We start from the raw sequence: 22,073 nt of genomic DNA on the forward strand, positions 1-22,073 counted from the left end.
CTTCCTCCATTGAACCTGTCTAGATTTCCCTGTAATGTATCTACTCTGAAGCATAACATAGGAGCAGGAGTAGGCTATTCAGCCCCTCGAGCCTGATGTACTGTTTCATACAATCCTCTATTTCAGTGGACCTTTCCCATGCTGTCCCCTAGACTTTAGTGCCTAGGAATTAATTGATTAACATTTTCTCTAAGCTACATACCTGTTCTCATGTTCCATGGCCATGCCGATTGCAACATTGACTTCAGTTACAGCAATTGTTGCCACTTATGGACCTTGCAGACCTGTACAGCAAGTGAGAACATTAGAGGGAATGCTGTTGATCAGTGTCTCAAGCAGTTTCAAAGACTGAACATCCCCTGCTCTATGGGAATTCACCTCAACTACTTCGGTGAGGAAGCAGGTTCCAAATCCTCCCCACTGTCTGGCTAACAACATTTCTTATTTGTTATTTGTTATATTCCTGACTCATCTTTAAATGATGTTCCCTATTAATGCATTCCTCTTGGAAGTGGAGATGCCATCTCTGCTTCTAGATGATTGAAACGCTCCCTAATTTTAAAGACCTCTGTCACATCACCTTCCCCTGTCTGAATCCCAAAAAGCTCCAATTTGCTCAGCCTCTCCTCATAGTCACCTCTTAAGCCTGGAATTATGGTGTCAATCTATTGTGCTACTTCACCCTGAGATACAGAACATTCCAGAACTATGTACAATTCTATACACGATGTCCAGTGTGTGAGATTAACAATACTTCCTTATTTTGAAATGTATTTCTCCTTAAACCCCTTCTGTGAAAGCTGTCACACCAAGCTATGGTTTATTTAGAGCTTCTTGGCAGTGGGGAACGAGGGGCTGGGGGTACAGGTGGGCTACTACAGTGAGCTGCTATTACAGGGGGGCTTTTCTAAGAAAAACGAAAAGCCGTGTGGTGACAACACGAGGGTGGGGCGTGAATACGGTCTTTGTTTATTTTGTTGTTTGTGTTCTTCCTGGTTCAGTTTGGAACCTGAAAATGCCAAGTAAAAATATTTGGCACATGTACCTAGGTACAATGAAAAGTTTTGTTTTGTGTGCAGTATGGTAACATTGTCACATGATTTAGAGAGCTCACCGATGGGTGCTGTGCTAGACATTTCACAGTTAGTGTCCACTCGGTCTCCCTCTGTTTAATGCAGATACTGAAGCCCATTCTCACTCAAACAGATTGACAGATAGTCACACTCTCTGTTAGCATGTCTCACTTTCTGTTATGGAAATACACTCTTTCACCATCTCTCTAATGGAGTCCCCCTCTCTGTCCCCCTCTCCTATCACCTCCCCCCACCCCATGAAGTCTCTCACTTGCTCTCTAATGGAGTGAGTGTCTCACAAACTCCTATAACACCAGTCTCACTTTCTCTCTGTCCTTCTCCCCCTCGAACAGAATTACTGTTTGATTCTTTCTAGTGGAGATATTGTATCTTTCTACCTCTAAAAGTGTTACTGAGTATGTGTGTGAGTCTCTTTCTCGAACAGTTTGAAGGTGTTACTGTGTCTCGCTCTGAGTTATTGTGTCTCACTGTGTCTGAGTTAGTCTTGCCCCAATGTGATTCATGTTCTCCTTTCTCCTGTTACAGAGCTGCTGGGCTCCACAAAGCGGTTGAACGTTAATTACCAGGATTCCGATGGGTGAGTACCACATCCTCCTGTTTACATTAACCCTGCCATCTCTCAGGGCCATAAATCAGTCTGTGGTGTGGGTTTGGAAAATGCCCCAGGCAACAGTTTCAATCTCATTAAGCAGTCCATGCTGGTTATCTGAAGAGGGCATCAACTCTGTTCGGGGAAAGCCTGACAGAGCGTTTTCCTGGGATTTGTTTACATGTAACAAGGCGATGAGACCTGTCCTGTTGATTCCATGTTTGTGAACATTGAACACACGTTGAGAATTGAAGTGTGACCTATGTTACCCAATCCCTGAGGGATGTGATCAGCTTGGACTTTGAAACCGACATAACTTGCAGACTTCAGTTTACAGCACACAAAGGATCCAAAATAGATAAACAAGATTAGATTCCCTACAGTGTGGAAACAGTCCACTTGGCCCAACCAGTCCACACCGACCCTCCGAAGAGTAACCCACCCAGAACCATTCCCCTGCATTTACTCCTGACTAACGCTATGGGGCAATTTAGCATGGCCAATTCACCCGAACTGCACATCTTTGGATTGTGGGAGGAAATCGGAGCACCCGGAGGAAACCCACACAGACGCGGGGAGAATGCCAACTCCACACAGACGGTCACCTGAGGCGGGAATCGAATCTGGCTCCCTGGAGCTGTGAGAAAACAGTGCTAACCACTGAGCCACTGTGCTGCCCCTCAGTGGCCATTCAGCCCTTTGAGTCTGTTGTACCATTCAGTTTATTCTGGCTGATCTGTACGTTGACTGCAATTGCTCGTCAAAATACTCTGTCTTAGAGGTTCCAGCTGAACCCCCCCCCCCCCCCCCCCCCCCCCATGTCTGTTTGGGCTAATGGAGATAGGCTTAGGGTTTGGCTGCCACTACATTTAGTGGAGGTAATTGATTGTATCAGGTCCAGGACACAGATGACCAGTTAAGGAAGTTAAACTGCTGGACGTGACTCTGCAAGCTGAAAACAGAGTTGTTGGGCACTAACTGGTGGTCTGTTACTTGCCAGAAAGGAGGAGATGTTTGTGTGAGAGGCGGGTTCCTGTGAAGGGGTGGCACATGGAGCCTGAATCTGTAATTTCCCTGCTTGACTGACCGCGTGTACTCCTCCAGCATTTTCAGCTGCCTTCTTCTGCTTTAGTAGTCAAGGCGCTCGATAAAGTGACCAATTGATGAATCTGTCTTCTCTCGAGTTCTGTTTTGTTTTAATTCCGAGTGTGGAAGTGATTTTGTTGAGGGGAATAGCTCTTTGCTTTATGGGTACTGCCTGACCAAGCAGCTTCGAATGAATAAGGCCCTTTGGAGGGTTGGCCGGGGGAGGGGGGCTGGGGTGGTAGTAGTTGGTGGTTACGGTTCCTCATGTACTGTCCACTGTCTCAACCCCCAATATGCCATCCTTTATTTATGTCAATCCAAACAATAGGCTACCTCAGCATGTTCAACCACAGGGGGCATCACAGCAGATTGACTCTGAAATAACCCGACAGACGCCATCATCGAGTCACCCTTTATTTCCACGTGGCGAGTCCTTCGCACTGATCCAGCTCCCTACTGTGAATCCTCATGCAAGGATGCCTGCCTTGAAGAAGTTTTCCTCCTCTCTCTACAAGAATCTCAGTGAGTCTCTCTCTCACTGCAACTCCCAAGTCATCTCCTCTGCCCTGCCACTCCACCCTCCTCTCTGATCTATCACCTCCAACCCCACCCCACTCACCTATTGTACTTTTTTCTAACTTCCCCCCCCCCCCCACCCTCCTCTCCGACCTATCACCTCCAACCCCACCCCACTCACCTATTGTACTCTATGCTACTTTCTCCCCACCCCCACCTTCCTCTCATTTATCTCTCCACTCTGCAGGCACCCTGCCTCTATTCCTGATGAGGGGCTTTTGCCCGAAACGTCGACTTTCCTGCTCGGCTGCTGCCTGGCCTGCTGTACTTTTCCAGCACCACTCTAACCCAACTCCCACAGAGCCAGCTCTCAGAGTGAACAGAACCTCTGACTCTTTGTCAATATCTGTCAGCCAGGGCTCCCTGATTGGACCAGATTAGCAGCCCCAGCCAGAGAACTTAGATTCTTTGAGGTCCACCTGGCTGACCTTGTTCCAATCACTATAGACTCCTCATTCAATTCCTGCCCATCGTTTCCTTCCAAAAGCATTGGAAGGTTCCAGATTAGACTTTGATTTTGTATTTGATTCCTCTACTCTGCTGTACTCTCTGGAGTTGTGACCCTGGCCTTTCAGTGGTCCTTGCAAGTACATTTTGTTTTGATTTGACTTGCTTTATTGTTGTTTCATGTACAGTGAAAAGTTTTGTTTTGTGAGCCGGACAGACAGATTGTAGCAAACAGGGACATTCAGATGATAGGGTGCTTATACAGAGTGAGGAATACAAGGTTATGTCTGCACAGCTAGAACAAGATTACACAAGAGGGAGCGGCTACAGTGAGGGTGAGTCCAGGACATGGTGCCAATGTCAGTGGACAATCATCCAAACCCCAGGCTAGTGCTATGGGAGTATGGGTTGAAACCCACCATAGCAACACTGTGAATTTAAATTCAGTTAATTGGGTGGGCTATAAAATCTGGTCATCTTCAATGGAAGCTGTGGCAACTATCATCAATTGTTAAATACATGTCATGTTCACTAATGCCCTTTAAGGAGGAAACTGCCATCCTTATCTGATCTGCCCTGTGTGTGACTCCAGACCCACAGCAATGCGGCTGACTCTTAACTGCGCAATTAGGGATGGGTGATAAATCCTGGCCTAGCCAGCAAGGCCTGCATCCCGTGACTGATTGCAGAAGAACATTGCTTCGGATGTTCTTACGAGCAGGGGTTTTGTCATTATTACATTGGCAAGGCATTTGGAGAAACAGCTGGGGCGAGGCAGCTTGTGTAGTAAAACTAAGAGCCATAAATATAAGAGGCGCCAGTAAATTCAGTTGGGAATTCAGGAGAAACCGCTGCGCTTAGGGACTGCTGAGGATGTGAAGGAACTGTGGAGGTGAGTGAGCAGTGCAGGTGTGTTTAAAAGGAAACTGGAACCAGAAAAGTGTACGGGACGAAGTGCTGGTCAGGGAGATGACATGGAGGTTTCTGTTTAATTCAATTGTGGTAAGGCCAGCTCTGAGAGTCATAGCATTGTACAGCACAGAAACAGACCCTTTGGTCCAACTTGTCCATCCTGACCAGATATCTGCAATTAATCTACTCCCATTTGCCAACATTTGGCCGACATCCCTCTAATCCCTTCATATTCACATACCCATCCAGATGCCTTTTAAATGTTATAATTGTACCTGCCTTCACCATTTCCTCTGGCAGCTCATTCCATACACGTACCACCCTCTATGTGAGAAAGTTATCCCTTAGGTCCTTTTTATATCTTTCCCTTCACCTTAGACCAGTGCCCACTTGATTTTGACTCCCCAACCCTGTGGAAAACTTTGGCTATTGATCCTATTCATGTCCCCCATGATTTTATAAACCTGTAGATAAGGTCACCCCTCAGCCTCCGATGCTCCAGGGAAAATAGCGCCAGTCTGTTCAGCCTCTCCCTATAGTTCAAATCCTCCAGCCTTGGTAACATCCTTGAAAATCTTTTCTGAACTCTCAAGTTTCACAACATCCTCCCTATAGCAGGGAGACCAGAATTGAATGCAGTATTTCAAAAGTGGCCTAACCAATGTCCTGTATAGCCACAATATGATCTCTCAACCTCTTCACTCACTGACTAATAAAGGAAGGCATACCAAGCACCACCACCTCTACCCTGTCTACCTACAACTACATTTTCAAGGAACTGTAAACCCCAACATCTTGTTTGGCAAAACTCCTCAGGACCTTACCGTTAAATTTTGCCCTGAGTTGCCTTTCTAAAATGCAGCTCACATTTATCTAAAATACTTGTTACCATCCTAAATTGCCATTGGACTGAGTGGCTTGTTAGGCTGGTTCAGAGGGCAGTTATTAGCCAACCACATCACTGTGGGTCTGGAGTCGTATGTAAGCCAGGCCAGGTAAGGATGACCGATTTCCGTCCCTAAGGAACATTAGTGAATCAGGGTGAGATTTTATAACCATTGGTCTTGCTAATGGTGACCATGAAACTAGCTTTCAAAATCAGATGTACCAATTAATGAATTCTAAATTCCATCAGTTATTGAGATTACCAGTTAACCCCATGCCCTCAGGTCATTAAAATAAAAGCAAAATCCTGCAGATGGTGGGAATCTGAAATAAAAAAAAAACCAGGTACTGGAGAAACCAGTGGCTGCTTCTGTGGAGCGGGAAACAGAGTCCAATATGATTCGTTTTCAGAATGTCACTGTGGCACCATTCAGTCCAGTCTCTGAAATGATCTTGCATGCATGGCCAGGCTACAATCAAAATTAAAGAGCTCCAGACTGCAGTTATCGGGTGCACTTTGCGAAGAAGTTGAACCTGTAGAGAAGAACTGCTAACCGGTCGTTAACCTCATTTGGAAATGGGAATGACCCAGAGAGCAAGAGAGCCTGCCCTGGAGGCTTGCTGGCTGCTTTCCCTCAGCAGCTGGGGCAGGGTCTGGGCTGCAGCTGCAGTTCCCATGTTTCACAGCAGATGTGGGAATAAAAAGTGGGAAAGGCGCCGTAAGCAGCCAGGACAGCTGCTGAACAAGCCAGTCAATGTGCTGACATCTGTCTGCAGGGCTCCGAGTGCAGCAGAGACCAGACGGACCGGTGGTTCTGATTAATCTCTCTGCTATGGGGCCCCAGTTAGCTGAATCAGTGCTAGGAGACAGCAGGGCAGGAGATTAGATTAGATTCCCCGACAGTGTGCAAACAGGCCCTTCGGCCCAGCAAGTCCACACTGACCCTCTGAAGAGTAACCCACCCAGACCCATTTCCCTCTGACTAATGCACCCAACACAATGGGCAATTCACCTGACCTGCACATCTTTGGACTGTGGGAGGAAACCCACGCAGACACAGGGAGAATGTGCATACTCCACACGGACAGTTGCCTGCAGCTGGAATCGAACCTGGGCCTCTGGCGTTGTGAGGAAGCAGTACTAACCACTGAGCCACTGTGGAAAGAACATTTGTGGCTGACTGTCATTGATTGTCAGTCAGGAGAACAGAAGAGTATTGTCAGATTCTGAGCTCCTTTGGGAGGTGGGGCTGCGGAGATTAGGAAAAGAGGGACTTTGCATGGATATAAATCATTATTAGATTAGATTAGATTACTTACAGTGTGGAAACAGGCCCTTCGGCCCAACAAGTCCACAACGACCCGCTGAAGCGCAACCCACCTATACCCCTACATTTACCCCTTACCTAACACTATGGGCAATTTAGCATGGCCAATTCACCTGACCCGCACATCTTTGGACTGTATCGCAGGGGTTGGTAAACTATTATGTCCTGTAAACCTGCTCGACCAATCAAAATAATCTGGGTCAATCTGGTTCAATTCCATTTCCTCATCTACTTTCCATATTCCTTCATTTGCCGCAGTAAATGGGACATTGGCAACACTTTAGCAGAGAAAATTCCAAAGGATTCACAACCCTACTCCTGTTTTTCCGAAATAAACATTCTCTTATCCTGAGACTGTATCCTGTGTTTTAGATTCCCCATCGACAAGAACAATCTCTGTGTCTACCCTCTCACTGCAGCTGATGGGATTGTATCGACTCATGAGGTTTGGGCTCGGCCACCATTTATTGTCCATTCTTAATTGCTCAGAGGGGAGTTAAGAATCAGCCACATTGCCTTGGGTTTGGAGTTACAGGTAGATCGGGTAAAGGTGACAAGGTTATTCCTGACAATCAACAACCGTTTCATAGTCAACCTTAAACTCTTGATTCCAGATGTTTCAATTGTGCCCAAATGATGGGATTTGAGCCCAGGTCTCAGAATGTTAGCTGGGTCTTGAATTATCGTCCAGCGATAATACCATGAGGACATCACCTGCCTGTATGAGTGTAGCCTGAGAGTGTTAGGCCTTCACTTGCAGACTTGTTTCCTGACATGTACCAGCCTGACCAACTGGAATTAAGCTTCTCTTCCTCTCCAACACATAAAGGAATAGGGTAAAAATATATTTTTTTAAATTTTACATTTATAGAGCAGCTTTAGCCCCTGAGAGTATTTAAAAAGAAATTGAAAAACATCATGTAGAATTTCTCTCAATCACCAGACACCTCAAAGTACTTTCCAGTCAATGAAATAATTTTGATGGGTAGTCACTGTTTAAAATGTGGGCAACATTGCAATCAATTTGCTCACAGCAAGCTCCCACAAATGGTGTGATAATGACAAGATAATTTTTAAAAATGTTGTTGATCGAGGGATAAATATTGGCCATAATTCTCGGCATAACTTCTCTGCCGTTTTTCAAAATGGTGTCATGGTCGTCTTTAAAATCCACCTGGAAGTTGGAGCTATGGTTTCATGTCTCATCTGACAATGCAGCACTCCCTTGGTGCTACAGTGGTTAGCACTGCTGCCTCATAGCACCAGGGAGCCAGGTTCAATTCCAGCCTCGGGCAACTGTCTGTGTGGAGTTTGCACATTCTCCCCGTCTCTGTGTGGGCTTCCTCCGTGTGCTCTGGTTTCCTCCCACAATCCAAAGATGCGCAGGTCAGGTGAATTGGCCATACTAAGTTGCCCAGAGTGTTAGGTGTGTTAGTCAGGGATAAATATATGGTAGGGGAATGGGTCTGGGTGAGTTACTCTTCGGAGTGGCGTGTGGACTTGTTGGGCCGATGGGCCTGTTTCCACACGGTAGAGAATCTAATCTAATCTACACTACACTGGAGTGAGGGCCTGGAATTTTATTCCTCAACCCCACAGTAAGTCTCAGCCTTATGGTATGAGGGCGGGTGCACTTCCAACTGAACCACAACTGATTCAGTAATAAATTACTTCTTAACATGTAGCCACCGTTGCAAGTAGAGGGTGTGTGCCACGACATTTGTGCACACCAAGATCCCACAAACATTAGTGTGTGATGACTGGATTATCTATCTCGGTGATGTCATTCATGGAATTTCACACACACTGGGAACAACCCCTTGCTCAGAGTCATACAGCATAGAAACAGACCCTTTGGTCCAATCAGTCCATACCGAACGTAATCCCAAACTACACTAGTCCCATCTGCCAGCTCTTGGCCTATATCCCTCTAAAACTTGCCTAATCAAGTATCTATCCAAAATGTCTTTTAAATGTTGTGCCCACATCCACCACTTTCTCAGGAAGTTCATTCCATACGTGAACCAAACTCTCTGTAAAATATTTGCCCCCCACCCCGCCGTCTTTTTTAAATCTCTCTCCTCTCTCACCTTAGAAAGGTGTCCCCTCGTCTTGATTTTCCCCATCCTAGGGAAAAGACTATTCGTTAACGTTGAGCCATGGGCTCTTGTATGTATATTTCTGACTAATGTACCTTTGCATCAAAGTGTAATTAATTTCCTGTGAAGGTCTTTGGGCCGTCTTTGTTCAAAGTTTCTTCTTGCCTTTTGTTTATTCCGAGCCTGATCGACAGCTTGTCCTCGTGGGAGACAGCAGTTTGCTGATGGTGATTCAGGGAGATGAGGCAGTGCTGTCTGTCTGTGAACTGCTGCCTGAAGTAGATGAGTCAGATTTGAAAATATTTCACGAAAGCACACCGTCCGCAATTCAATTGACAGGGTTTAAGCCGAGCCGCGAGTCTGTTCCTGCTCAGTGTGTCCAGGTGGATGAATAACAAACCCGTAAGAAGTCTTCTGTCATGAGTTAGGAATCCCAGCGATCTGATGTTTAAAGGGGTGTTTGTACTCTCCTTGTACAGCATTGGGCAGTGGTGCAATGTCACTATGTTCCAGCAGGAAAAGGCAGTCAATTCAATTGTACGGTGACCACACCATTAATTTAAAATTGAAATCATAAATTGCTCTTTTTCTGTTTCTTGAGCCCAAGCTCGACCTTGACTTGTTAAACAGCTGGAAGGAGAGAATTGGGTGTCCACAGTTTATCAATGACTACACCCCTGGGCCAGTATAGAGGACTGCCCTCTACAGCAGATACCCCTGGCTTGACCAGTTAATTCTCCTACTGTCTTCCAGCTGTGGTTGCACTCTCCCCTTAGCCTCACCGGGTTATATGAGTTCAGGCCCTGTTGCTGGGCCAAAAACCTGAATGCACCATCCAGCCTGACCCTCCAGTGTGGGACTGAGAAACATAGTCTTTTGTGTGATGCATTAAACTGAATCCTCATCCACCTCCTTAGGTGAACACAGATGATGACACAGGAATTATCGCAGCCGAGAAAGGGAATTTCCGTCTTGTATCCCAGCCGCTATTTATTTTTTATCAACATTTGTAAAACGGATTGTTAGGCCAATTAAGTTCGTTTTTTTTGTGGGATTGCACATATGGGCTGTCACGTTTCCCTGATTAAAGCAGCAACTGCATTTCAAAGCAGCATGGCATTGGGTGTTAAGCGCTGATGAATATAAACAGGAAAGATCTGCATTTGTACACCTCTTTTATACAGCCACTGATCTCCCAGCACATTGTGGTCAATGAAACACTTGCTGAAAGACAGGGACAGTGCAATGGAGGAAATACAACAGGCAATGTGCGCACAATGCAAATGTGATAAAGACCAGATAATGTCATGTTGATTGAGGGGTAAATATTGACTAGGATGCCAGGAATAGCTTGTCTGCTCTGATTGGAAATGTTGCCATGGGAATGTTTACATCCATCTGAGCAGGTAGATGGGAGCCTCATTTAATATCTCACTCGAACAGTCTCTCTGACAGTGCAACTTCCTACTGGCACTGTACTGGAGGGTCAGTCTTGATTCTTGTAAGCAAGTGGTGAGCATGCAGTCAGCTGAGCCCTGGCTGAGGCATGGCAATGCAAGCCTGAGGAGATGTTGTCTTTTGAATAAACTAAACTGAATCCTCATCAAAATTCTTATGTGGACACAGGCGATGACTTGGGAAATCTGGAAGGAAAGAGTGAAATAGCAATGCAGGTCTTTAGTCTTCATTCGGACCAGTCTGGATGCTTGTTGTAACTAACAGTATAGATTGGACTTCACAAATGGGCACGTTTATATTCTAGTTAAAGTTTAAGTAGTAATATTTGGACTCCTTGGGCATTGTCTGTCTACTGCAGGCAACTCTGCTGACCCCTTAATGCGGATCTATCAAAATGAGGAAGGACGGAGCCAATTAGGGAGATACTTACTGAGGGTGTTTAAAAGACTGAGGGCCTTTAATAATTGGAGCAAAACGAGAGTGAGGCAGACATGTTTTTACTCAACAAGAGCACTTTGAACAGAAACAGTGGGGAAGGCTGAATCTGTAATAGCTTTTAAAAGGAAGAATTTGAATAATAAAAGTCTCATGGCTAAGGGAAGTTGGGAAGAGGGACTGGGATGCTACGATTGGCAAGTAGAGACAAGGGCCGAATGGCCTGCATCTGCTGCTATTCCCTATCACGTCTGTTTTGCTATTCGACAAAAGCGTGGCTGTTCTTTCTCAATGCCATTTTTGCACTTTGTTCCCACATCTTTGATATATTTAATATCTAGAAATCCATCAATCTCTTACCTGAATGTAATCCATGTGTCACTCTGAGACGGTGTCCCCTGGTTCTGGACTGCACAGACTGGGGAGAGATCCTGTCACAACCCTGTAAGAATCTTTCATGTCTTAGTGAGATCACACCTCATTCTTAACTCGAGAGAGTACAGATGCCGTCTGCCAATTTCTCCTCCCAGGACAAACCCACTACCCCAGCAATCAGTCCTGTGAACCTTTGTTGAACTCACTCAATGGCAAACTCAGGAAACTAAAGCAGTGCACTATATTTGAGGTGTGATCTTACCAAGGTTCTATACAACTGTAGTTGAGCATTGTTACTGCTCTCCTTCAATCCTCTTGTGCCATTTTCCTTCCTAATTCCTTGCTGCACCTTTTATGTTAATTCTCAGTGATACATGATCAAAGTTACCCAGCTCCCTTTGGACAACAACACTTTCCAATCTCTCTCTCTTGCAGGAATGCATTTCTGATTTTCCTACCGAGTTAAACTTCACATCTGTCCCCGCTACCTTTCTGCTCTCTCCTCCTGGTGGTGCAGAACTCCAACATTCTAGGATCTGTTGAGCAATGGCTTGTTTACAGACTTGTAGTCGGGCATTTTTTTTAGGCTGCTGTTTTTCTGATGTCTATCAGAGCTTAGATATCAGCTAAAGCAAGTGAGGTAGGATGTAGTCAGGTTGCAGCTTGTAGAGTGGAATTTGAAGTAGTTTACATTGAGACAGCACAAGCTGAGACAGCAGTATAATGGTGTTCCTTTTCTCCAGTCACTATCCTAGCGTGCGGTTCGGAGGTGCCTGGGGGCTGTGGTTTTTCAACAGTGTGGTGAGATTTTCCTTCAGACAGTTGTCAATGTGGTGCACAGGAGAGGGGAGGATGGTGTGATATTTTCAAGCAAGCGTGAGAGACCTAAACAAACAGTATTTAGCTAACTAAGCTCTTATCTGCTGTGGAGCAGATCCTATTGAGGTGAACTCTCAAGGTGTTGGAAGTAAGTGTGTTCACCTCAGTGGCTATGGTTCTTCAGATCCTGGACAAAAAGCAAGGGGTAAACTAGCCAGTCTTTCCTCTGCTAATTACTGTCAGGAAGTACAGTGTTAGATCTACATGTTATTTTTACAGACAACAGAGTAGAATTTGTCTTATTTGCTGTTCCCATCATTACCTCATGAAGTCCCTGCACTGCATGCTGTATTTTGGGACAATTTAAGCATGGGCTCTCTGCTTTCAAAGCAATCACTGCACCAATCAAACTAATTCAAGCCCAGGGCTTTGTAAGTTACTGTAGCTGCCTAAAACTTTCCAAATTATTTTCCAATGTCACTCCATTTTAACACTTCCAAAATAAATACATCCCCAGATATCGTCAAGAACAGAACTGCAGTAAGCTGCATTGGAATATTCCGTAAGTAATTATGAATTTACATCAAGGTAAAAGTATAAAATTCTTGTTTTCAGAAGTATTTTGTAAAACTGTTATTGTTTAATGTACTCATCAGTCTATTGAATTTCCTGAGCTGTTCCAGTCAGGAATTCAGCTTGATGAAGAAGCAGTTTGGTAAGAGAGTTTGGGGTCTTCTGCTAGCTGATGTTGGAGCCCAAATCATCCGATAGGACCAAGGTAGTGGAATTGGCACTGACAGTGGATGTATTGATGCCAGTTTCATGAATTGAATGGAATTGAATTTATTGTCACATGTCAGTGAAAAGCTTTGCCTTGCGAGCAATACAGGCAGATCAGAGTTAAGTATCACAGGTAAGTAAATAATAGGTAAACAGCGGCAAAAACAAAAACACAGGTACAGGTGAATGTTAAGAGTTTATGAGTCTATTCAGTATTCTAACCATAGGGTAGAAACTGTTTTGAAACCGGCTGGTGCGTGTGTTCAGGCTTCTGTACTTTCTCCCTGGGGCCTGTGGTACTCTCTCAAAATCTTTTGGAATTTAACTTTGTAAGGATGGTGTGTAAATAGAGGCACTTTAAACTCATTGACTGACAGCACAGTGACAAGTAATGCCTGGGCCTTTAGTTCTATTAGTCAGCCTGATAGTCTAGTGCAGTCTTATCATGGAGTTCTGCATGGGGAAGTGTCATCTTTCAGATCAGACACTAAACCCAGACCCTGTCTGCTCTGAAGGGTGAACAGAACATTTCCTATGGCACTAGCTCAGAGAACAGGGATGTTCTCCCCATTGTCTTTGATCCATATCTATCTTTCACATTATCCCAGTGATTTTTCTGAGACTTTGGTACGGATTGGTTGCCGTGCCTTTTTGTTTTATGGACAAATTCCTCAGGAACTATTTGATTATCTCAAACATTATGGAGCATCCTGTGTTAATGAAAGATGCAACTTGTTTCTGTGATTTGCTCTTTGTCTTTCTTTCTGTTTTGCTTCCTGTCACCGTTTCTCTCTTTTCTTTGCTTAATGCTGCCCTTTCTTTATCCCGCTGTTCTGTTTCTCCTCTGCCCTCCCTCGTGCTCGCTATAGCTCTGAAAGCCGTCGTGACGGTGAGGTAATGGGAAATGGCCAAACTCCCTGTCCCTCTGTCTGTCTCTCTTGTCTCTCTCCTGCTCTCAAAGAAAAGCACAGAGTATTCAAGCACTCCTGTGTCGGCCTAGTTCCCAGCTCCTCTGGCTGACAGTTCAACCTTTGAGGACAGAGCTGGGGCTGTGAGAAGCTCCTGGGAGAACAATGGCCAGCATTTATCCAGCTCATCGCAGCTCCCGACTTTGTCTCCAAGCTCAAATCCAGGGAAGAGAGTATCAAAAGGCATCAAAATAGAATCCGGCAGGGAGGGGCCAAGGCCTGTGAGTGACAGCAATGGAACTGTCTTCCCCCTGTACCCAACTCTGAATTTAATGAGGGGTTAAAAGGAAAAAAAATTGATCAACATCTCTGAAATCATGTTAAACTTTTGTACAACAAGACCACAAGGGCAAAATAGTTTATTCATCAGGTGACCAAATGGTTTCAACCTGGAGCGACCTTGAAAAGGAATTGACTTTTAGAAGCAGGAAAAGGATTTCATTCAAACTCTGCTCACAACCTGGCCTCTCTTTGTCCAGGTCTCTCAGTTAAGGAGGAGGGCAGCTCCTTTACCAATTTACTGCTGGACGAGCTGACGATCTTTGCTGTTGAGGTTGTACTGGACATTGGTGAGGGCTCTTCTGGGATACTGTGTCAAGTTCTGGTTGCCCAGTTATAGGAAGGATATTATTAAGCCAGAGAGGGTTCAGAAGAGATTTACCAGGATGTTGCCAGGTATGGAAGGTTTGAGTTATAAAGACAGGCTGGGATTTAAAAACTGAGGAGAGTCAGAGTTGAAAAACGCAGCGCTGGAAAGGCGCAGCAGGTCAGGCAGCATCCGAGGAGCAGGAGAGTTGATGTTTCGAGTGTTTATCAGGAATGTTGGGGGGAGGGGAGGAGGGTCAAGGGGGCTGAGAGATAAATAGGAGGATGGAGGTAAGGCTGGGGCAAGGTAGCTGGGAAGGCGATATGAAGATGCAGGAAATGAGGTGATTGTGATAGGTCGGTGGGGAGGGTGGAGTGTATAGGTGGGAAGGAAGATGGACAAGTCAAGAGGATGCTGCCGAGTTGGAGGATTAGATCTGGGATGAGGGTGGGTTGATTTGGAAACTAGTGGAGTTGACGTTGATGCCATGTGGTTGCAGCTTTCCGAGGTGGAAGATGAGGTGTTCTACCTCCAGTCGCCAGGTGGCTTGGATTTGGCGGTGGAGGAGACCCAGGACTTACATACCCTTGGTGGATTGGAAAGGGAAAGTTGAAGTGGTCAGCCACAGGACGGTGGGGTTGTTTGATGCACATGTTCCAGAGATGTGCCCTGAAATGGTCTGAGTGGGCATCCTGTCTCTCTCAATGTAGAGAAGACCACATCAAGAGCAACAGACACTGCAGATGAGTTGTTTTGATGTGCAGGAAAATCTCTGCCAGATGTGGAAGGATCCTTTGGGGCTTTGGATGGAGGTGAGGGGGTGAGGTGTGGGCACAGGTTTTACACCTCTCGCAAGGGAAGGTGCTGGGGTTGTAGGGTGGGCTGGTGGAGGGCATGGACCTAGCAAGGGAGTGGTCTCTGTGGAATGCAGATAGGGATGGGGAGGGAAATATACATGAGGTGGGGTCTGAGTGTAGGTGGCGGAAATGGTGGAGGATAATGCTCTGGAGATGGAGACGGGAGGGAGGTGTCCGAGATAGTCCAGGTGGACTTAAGGTCAGGGTGGAAGGTGTTAGTTAAGTTGATGAACTGTTCAACCTCCTCATGGGAGTACGCAGTGGCACTGATACAGTCTGCAATGTAATGGAGGAAAAGGTGGGGGATGGTGCTGGTGGGACTGGGACTTATTTCACCTTATATCGAAGGTTGAGAGGTGACCTTATAGAGGTTCATAAAATGATGAGGGGCATGGATAGGGTTAATGGTAGTTGTCTTTTCTCTATGGTAGGGAATTTCAAGACTATGGGGCATATTTTTATGGTGAGAGGAGAGAGATTTAAAAATGAAGAAGGGCAAATTGTTTGCAGGAGGGGTTCGCGTGTGGAATGAACTTCGAGAGGAAGTGGTGGGTGTGGGTACACGCCCTTATTTGGTTAAGGACATGAATAGGAAAGGTTTGGAGGAATATGAGCCAGGAGGGGCAGGTGGGACTAGTTTAGTTTGGGATTATGTTTGGCATGGATGGGTGAGACAGAAGGGTCTGTTTCTGTGCTGTATGACTCTGTGACTCAACAAAGTTATTTCTTTAGTGAATGCAGATGGTTTGAGGTGATCCCAGTTAATCAGTAGAGAGGCCATTGTGCATAAATGTTTTCACTGGAGTCCAGTGCTCGAGGTCAGCTGTCCCAGGGCCCTAACTTGTCCTGAGCGTGTTTAACAAGGATGACTCTCCCTGTGGAAGATCAAAGTGTGCCGTTCAACAGATGGGCCTTGTCATAAGGAACTTATTGGTGATTTTTTGTGTCCCCCATTCCTTGATCCAAAGGATGTCTGCTGGTGGATCTTGCCAAGGGAGGTTGCTTTATCTGGGACACTAGTTAGATGGGTTTGCAGGTCATCCTGAGGGAGTAGGTGAGGTGCACTAATGGTTTTTCAGTGTACTTGTCGGGTGTGGGAAGCACTTGCTGGGTCAGTATTCATTACCCATCCCTAGTGAGCTGCTTTCTTGAACCGCTGCAGTCCATGTGCTGTAGGTTGACCCACCATATTGTTAAGGAGGGGATTTCCTGGTTTCACACAACTTGTGGATTTTTGTCAGTCAGTGAACATGTGGGGAGCGATGCCTGAAAACCCAGGAAGCCGGGAGATGGGTGTTGGAGTGGAGGATGCCAGTCATTGACAGTGTAACTGACTGTGCGTGAAATGATCTTTGACAGACAGGGTCACAGTGCTCTGCTGGGGAATAGGATTGGACAAGTGCTGAGGTCTGTCTGGCAGTGGCCAACGTGTACACAGCAAGTTTGTTTAGTGGCTTCTGATTTTGATTTCTGCTGCTGATTTCTTCAGATGTTCCAGAAGGCTTTGGTTTATGGTGGCAGAGTGGAAATGGGGGTGGGGGAATGTGCTGTGTGTGTACCACCTCTAATTGATACAAGGGGGTCACAGAAGCAGACCTCCTGCCCAACAATGCTGGGTCACTGCTGGGCGTTGGCTGCAGCTGTCTTCTGACTGGAGGGGTAGTGGATTGGAGCAGCCCTCAGGCATTCGAGGTAGGAGAGAGAATGTCCTCAGCAGCCTAGAGAGGGAAAATCAGTCTCTTCCGTGAATTTATTTTTGGAGTGATTTTGTGAGTAAGGCCATAAAAATAGGAACAGGAGCAGGCCATTTAGCCCCTTAAATCTGCTCCAACATTCCTCATGCCTACTTTCCTGGCCTTTCCCATAACCCTGATTCACCAACTGATCAGTCATAAATATACACAAGGAGCCTGCCCCCACAGCTCTCTGTGCTAAGGATTTCCAAAGACGCTTAACCCTCTGAGAGAAGACATTCCTTCTCATCTCAGTATTAAATTGGTACCCCTTTACTCTGAGACTGCGCCATCTGGTTTTAGCCTCTCCCACGGGGAGAAACATTCTCTCAGTATTTACGCCGTTACAATACCTCGATGTTTTAATGTGGTGACCTCTAATTCTTCTTAACTCCAGTGAGTAGAGTCCCAACCTGTTTAGCCTTTACACCTAAGACAGACTGTCCAAACTGGGGATTATCCGAATGAGCCTTCTCTGAACTGCCTCCAGTGAAATGATGGGGCGGCATGGTGGCTCAGTGGTTAGCACTGCAGTCTTGCAGCCACCAGGGACCCTGGTCCAATTCCAGCCTCGTTCGACTGTCTGTGTGGACTTTGCACCCCGTGTCTGCATGGGTTTTTTCCGGGTGCTCCGGTTTCCTCCCACAGCCCAAAGATGTGCAGGTTAGGTGAACTGACTATGCTAAATTGCCCATAGTGTTAGGTGCATTTGTCAGGGGTAAATGTAGGAGATTGGGTCTGGGTGGGTTACTCTTCGGAGGGTCGGTGTGGACTTGTTGGGGCCGGAGTGCCTGTTTCCACACTGTAGGGAATCTAATCTCATCGCCTTCCTGCCCGAAACATCGATTTTCCTGCTCCTCGGATGCTGCCTGACCCGCTGTGCTTTTACTGCACCACTCTAACCTTGACGCTTTCGTCCAGTGAAAGTATATCTTCCCTTAAATAAGGGGAAGGAAATTGCTCACAGTGCTCCAGATGTGGTCTTACCAGCACCTTGTACAGTTGCAGTAAGACTTCCCTGTCTTTATATTCCAACCCCTTTGGAATAAGGGCCAGTACTCCATTCATCTTCCTGATTACCTGTGTGCGAGCTCTGTGTTTCACTTACAATTATCCCCAAGTCCTTTTGTGTTGCAGCTTTCTGCAGGTCTTCTCCGTTTAAATAGTATTCTGTTCTTTAGTTCTCCCTTCCAAAATGAATAACTTCACATTTTCCCACATTATGCTCCGTTTGCCAACCTTTTGCCCACTGCCTGAACCTCCCCGGATGCTGCCTGAACTGCTGTGCTTTTCCAGCACCATTCTAATCTAAACTCTGTCAAGATCTCTTCAGAAGAGTAAGCTAATGTGGAAGACTCTCTGGCTCCTGGTTCTTCCTCTGTCCATGGGTGTTTACCAAACTGACATGGTCCTTCATGTAGACGTACAATTCCAGATGTACAATGGATCAATGTTCACATCTACATCTGCATCCGTCGCCAGGGGCCACTGGGAAAACACGTGATCCCATCAAGAGACAGAATTCCGAAGGATTCGGAAACAGCCCACTTTGCTCCCCCCCTCCTCCCACCTCCTCCAGCCTCAGGAGAGCTGGTCTCATCACTGGGCAACCGCCTGGCTGTAGGCCAATGGGGAATAGCCTCTGAATCTTTCACCTTAATGTTGAGGGGCTATTGTCCAAGCGACACATCAGTAAAAACCTGGCATCTTGCTGGTTTGACATTAAATAGTTCATTTGCCTGCTGATGCAGTGGGGAAGCTTAATCATTATTAATTAAACATACAAATTAGGAGCCCCGTTCATTTATCTCAATGTCATATTCCTGCTTTCTCCTCGGTCTCCTTGATGTCAAAAAATGTAACTATCTTTTTCTTAAATACATTCAGTGACTTGGCTCCACAGGCTACTCTGGTAGTGAATTCACAGGGTCATTATGCTTTGAGTAGAGAAACTTCTCATCTCAGTCCGAAATGGTCTACCCCATGTTCTGAGATGATTGTCCCTGGTTCCAGACTTCTCCAACCAGGAAAAACATCCTCACTGCATCTAGTCCGTGCAGCTTTGTTAGAAATGCTATACAGTTCAATCAACCCCCCTCCTCTCATCCTTCTAAGCTCTCGTGAATACAGGCCCGGTCAAATCAATCTCTCCTCAGACCTGCCATCTTTGGAATTAGCCTAGTAATCCTCTGCCAGACTCCCTCAAAGAAAGTCTATCCTTTCTTAGGCACTATTTTGGGTATGTGTGTTGTGAAGGGCTTATGTCGGTTTGGGTAAACGTGTACGTGTACAGATTTTTGATTTGTGTATACAAACGTGTGTGACTCTGTCATAAATGTACGTGTGAGAATGGGTGAGTGTGTTGAGAGTGCTCGCGAGTGTGCGTGCACGCGCACACATTATGTGATTGTGTGTCCTGATGAAGGGCTTATGCCCAAATTGTCAATTCTCCTGCTCCTCGGATGCTGCCTGGCCTGCTGTGTCTTTCCAGCACCACACTCTCAACTATCTGTGTTGTGTGTGTGAGTGTGCATCATGTATGCATGTGAGTTGTGTGTATTTGTGAGTGTGTCTGTACATAAGTGTGTTGTATGTACAAACGTGTGTATTTGATTTGATTTGATTTATTATTGTCCCGTGTACTGACTACAGTGAAAAGTGCTATCTTATGTGCTTTACAGGCAGATCGTACCATACAAGTGAATCAGGGTAACAGAACAGAGTGCAGGATACAGTGTTACAGCTGCCAAGAGGTGCAGAGAGAGAGATCAACATTAACATTAAAGAGACTCCATTCAAACTTCTGATCAGTGGGGAAGAAGCTGTTTTTCAATCTCTGTACATGTGTACAAACTTTTGATTTGTGTATACAAATGTCATATGTGTGTGACTGTGTCATATATGTACGTGTGAGAGAGAGTGCGTGTATTGAGTGCACGTGAGTGTGTGTGTGTGTACTCACATATGGGTGTGTGCCTGTGTGTTACTCATTAACCAACTCAGAATTATGAAGCAAATAACTGCTTTAGGGTGAGAGAGGGGATTAAATAAAAATGTTGTCGGAAGGGACGATAATGCTGTGCAGCCCTGTACCGCCCACTCCCCTCTAACAGCCTCGATGTAGTAGCTGGACTCCGTGTGCTCGCGCTATAAGAACACAGGCACAAACATAGTCAGAGTAGTGAGACAGGCAGTAGGGATGGAATCCCACCATGCCCTGGACTTGCTGATGGTCACGTCAGCTAGGACCAGGAGTAGGTCCACGAGGACACCCTTTGACCTGCCATCTGTGTGTTTTACCAAGAGGCTACGCTTGTTTTAATGACGAGGTGTAGTTTGTCACATGGCAACTATAGGTGCAAGTTACTTTGGCCTGTGAGGCATCATGACTGGGATTAACAGGAGCTGAAGATGACAGCGCTGACCCCAATGGGGCTCCTGCACAGACAGCCATAAAGCTGTCCAGATGTTCCGCGTCAGTTGGTGTACGCTGACACATTCAACTCACCGGTGAGTGAGCTAACTTCCAGTTCAGTGTTGGGATTGGACTGTTATCTCTCTTCCACTCTGGTTACTTCTCATATTAAAGGCTAATGTGAGATAAAGCCGTGATCACAATGAAGACAGGCCGTGCAAGGCCTGTGTGCCCTAGGCCTGAGCCCCTGGGGGTAGGGATGGGGATGTGTGGGGAAACTGTAAAGAGATGGAGCTCAGTGCTGCGGGGGAGACTGATTACATGGAGGAATTAGATTTGTCCCTAGCGGGACGTTGATGACTGGCAAGTTAGAGGGAACCTGGCTGCTCCACTCTCCATCCCAGGACCATGTCACATCGTCAGAGCTGAGTGCAGGCTCCAGCATTAACCCTTTCATGAGCATTGTTTTATACAGTGCATAGAAAGTCCCGGGTCACAGGCAGAGCCCAGTCCTAACCAGTCAGCAGGAATATTTAAGGCAAAATGTTTATACACCATTATTGCAGCAGAGTAACACGGCTGTACTGCCTTTGTGAGATGTTGGAAGTCAGGGGAGCTAGACATCGCCTCATGGTTGGTAAGCACTGAAGCAACAAAAAAATAACTGCGCTGTTGTCATGCCCCCTCAGGTTACAACAGGCCACTGGTAAGGACTGGAGGGTTTGAGTTACAAAGAGAGCTGGATAGGCTGGGCCAGATTTCGCTGGAGCATAGGAGGAGGTAATGGTCTACAGCAGGACCATTTACAGGACTGTTAATCCAGATACCCAGGTGATGTTCTGGGGTTCTGCGGAGATGGTGGAATTTGAATTCAGTAGATATTTGGAAGGAAGAGTCCATGATGACCATGAAACCATTGTCGATTCTTGGGAAATGCTGCTAGGTTCAGTAATGCCTTTGGGGGAAGGAAGCTGCTGTCCTTACCCAGTCTGCCTAAATGTAACTCCAGACCCACAGTGATGCGGTTGCGTCTTAACTGCCCTCTGTGGGCAATTAGGGATGGGCAATAACTGCTGGCTTAGCCAGGGATACCCTCATCCCGTAAATGAATAAGGAGAAAAAGGCTGAGGGGTGACCTTACAGCTGTTTAAAACGTCATGAGGGGAATAGTTAAGGTGAATAGCAGAGGCTAGGGTCCCTGAGGGTAGGGGAGTTCTGATCACAAGGGCATAATTTTAAGAGAAGGGCAAAGGTTTAAAGGGGGCCTGAGGGGCAACCTTTTCATGCAGAGGGTGGTGTATGTCTGGATTGAGCGGTCGGAGGAGGTGGAAGAGGTGGGTTCAGGCAGGGACATGGATTTGGAAAGGTTTAGAGGGAGATGGACCAAATGCAGGCAGATGGAACGAGTTTGAGTTTGGGAAACTTCGTCAGCATGGACTGGTTGGACTGAAGGGTCAGTTTCCTTGCTGTACAACTCAATAACTCCTGTAATATTGAGGCCTCCTTTAAAGCCCTGTGGGTCAGCACCCCATGCTGCTGCGTCAGCACAAACACTAGACATCAGAGTGCAGGCAAGTCCACAGTTGAAGGGGAACCCTTGAGAGATGGGAACCCGACCTATTTTATCCCAC

At 46.2% G+C, this 22,073-nt stretch overlaps 1 protein-coding gene and 1 long non-coding RNA gene across 5 annotated transcripts in view; both read left to right on the forward strand.

Moving 5' to 3' along the window:
• Positions 1-22,073, forward strand: part of LOC132827680 (caskin-2-like) — a 277,191-nt gene that overhangs the window by 151,766 nt on the left and 103,352 nt on the right. For all 4 annotated transcript variants that reach the window (XM_060844329.1, XM_060844327.1, XM_060844328.1 and 1 more), the window contains one exon: positions 1,620-1,671. In XM_060844329.1, coding sequence (XP_060700312.1) covers positions 1,620-1,671 — 52 coding nt within the window. The remainder of the gene's footprint in view (positions 1-1,619; positions 1,672-22,073) is intronic.
• Positions 11,991-19,807, forward strand: LOC132827681 (uncharacterized). Its single transcript, XR_009646026.1, has 3 exons — positions 11,991-12,085; positions 12,621-12,665; positions 19,709-19,807. It is a non-coding gene; the product is annotated as an uncharacterized LOC132827681 (long non-coding RNA).

Source organism: Hemiscyllium ocellatum, chromosome 25, assembly GCF_020745735.1.
Source record: "Hemiscyllium ocellatum isolate sHemOce1 chromosome 25, sHemOce1.pat.X.cur, whole genome shotgun sequence".
Taxonomy (NCBI): Eukaryota; Metazoa; Chordata; class Chondrichthyes; order Orectolobiformes; family Hemiscylliidae; genus Hemiscyllium; species Hemiscyllium ocellatum.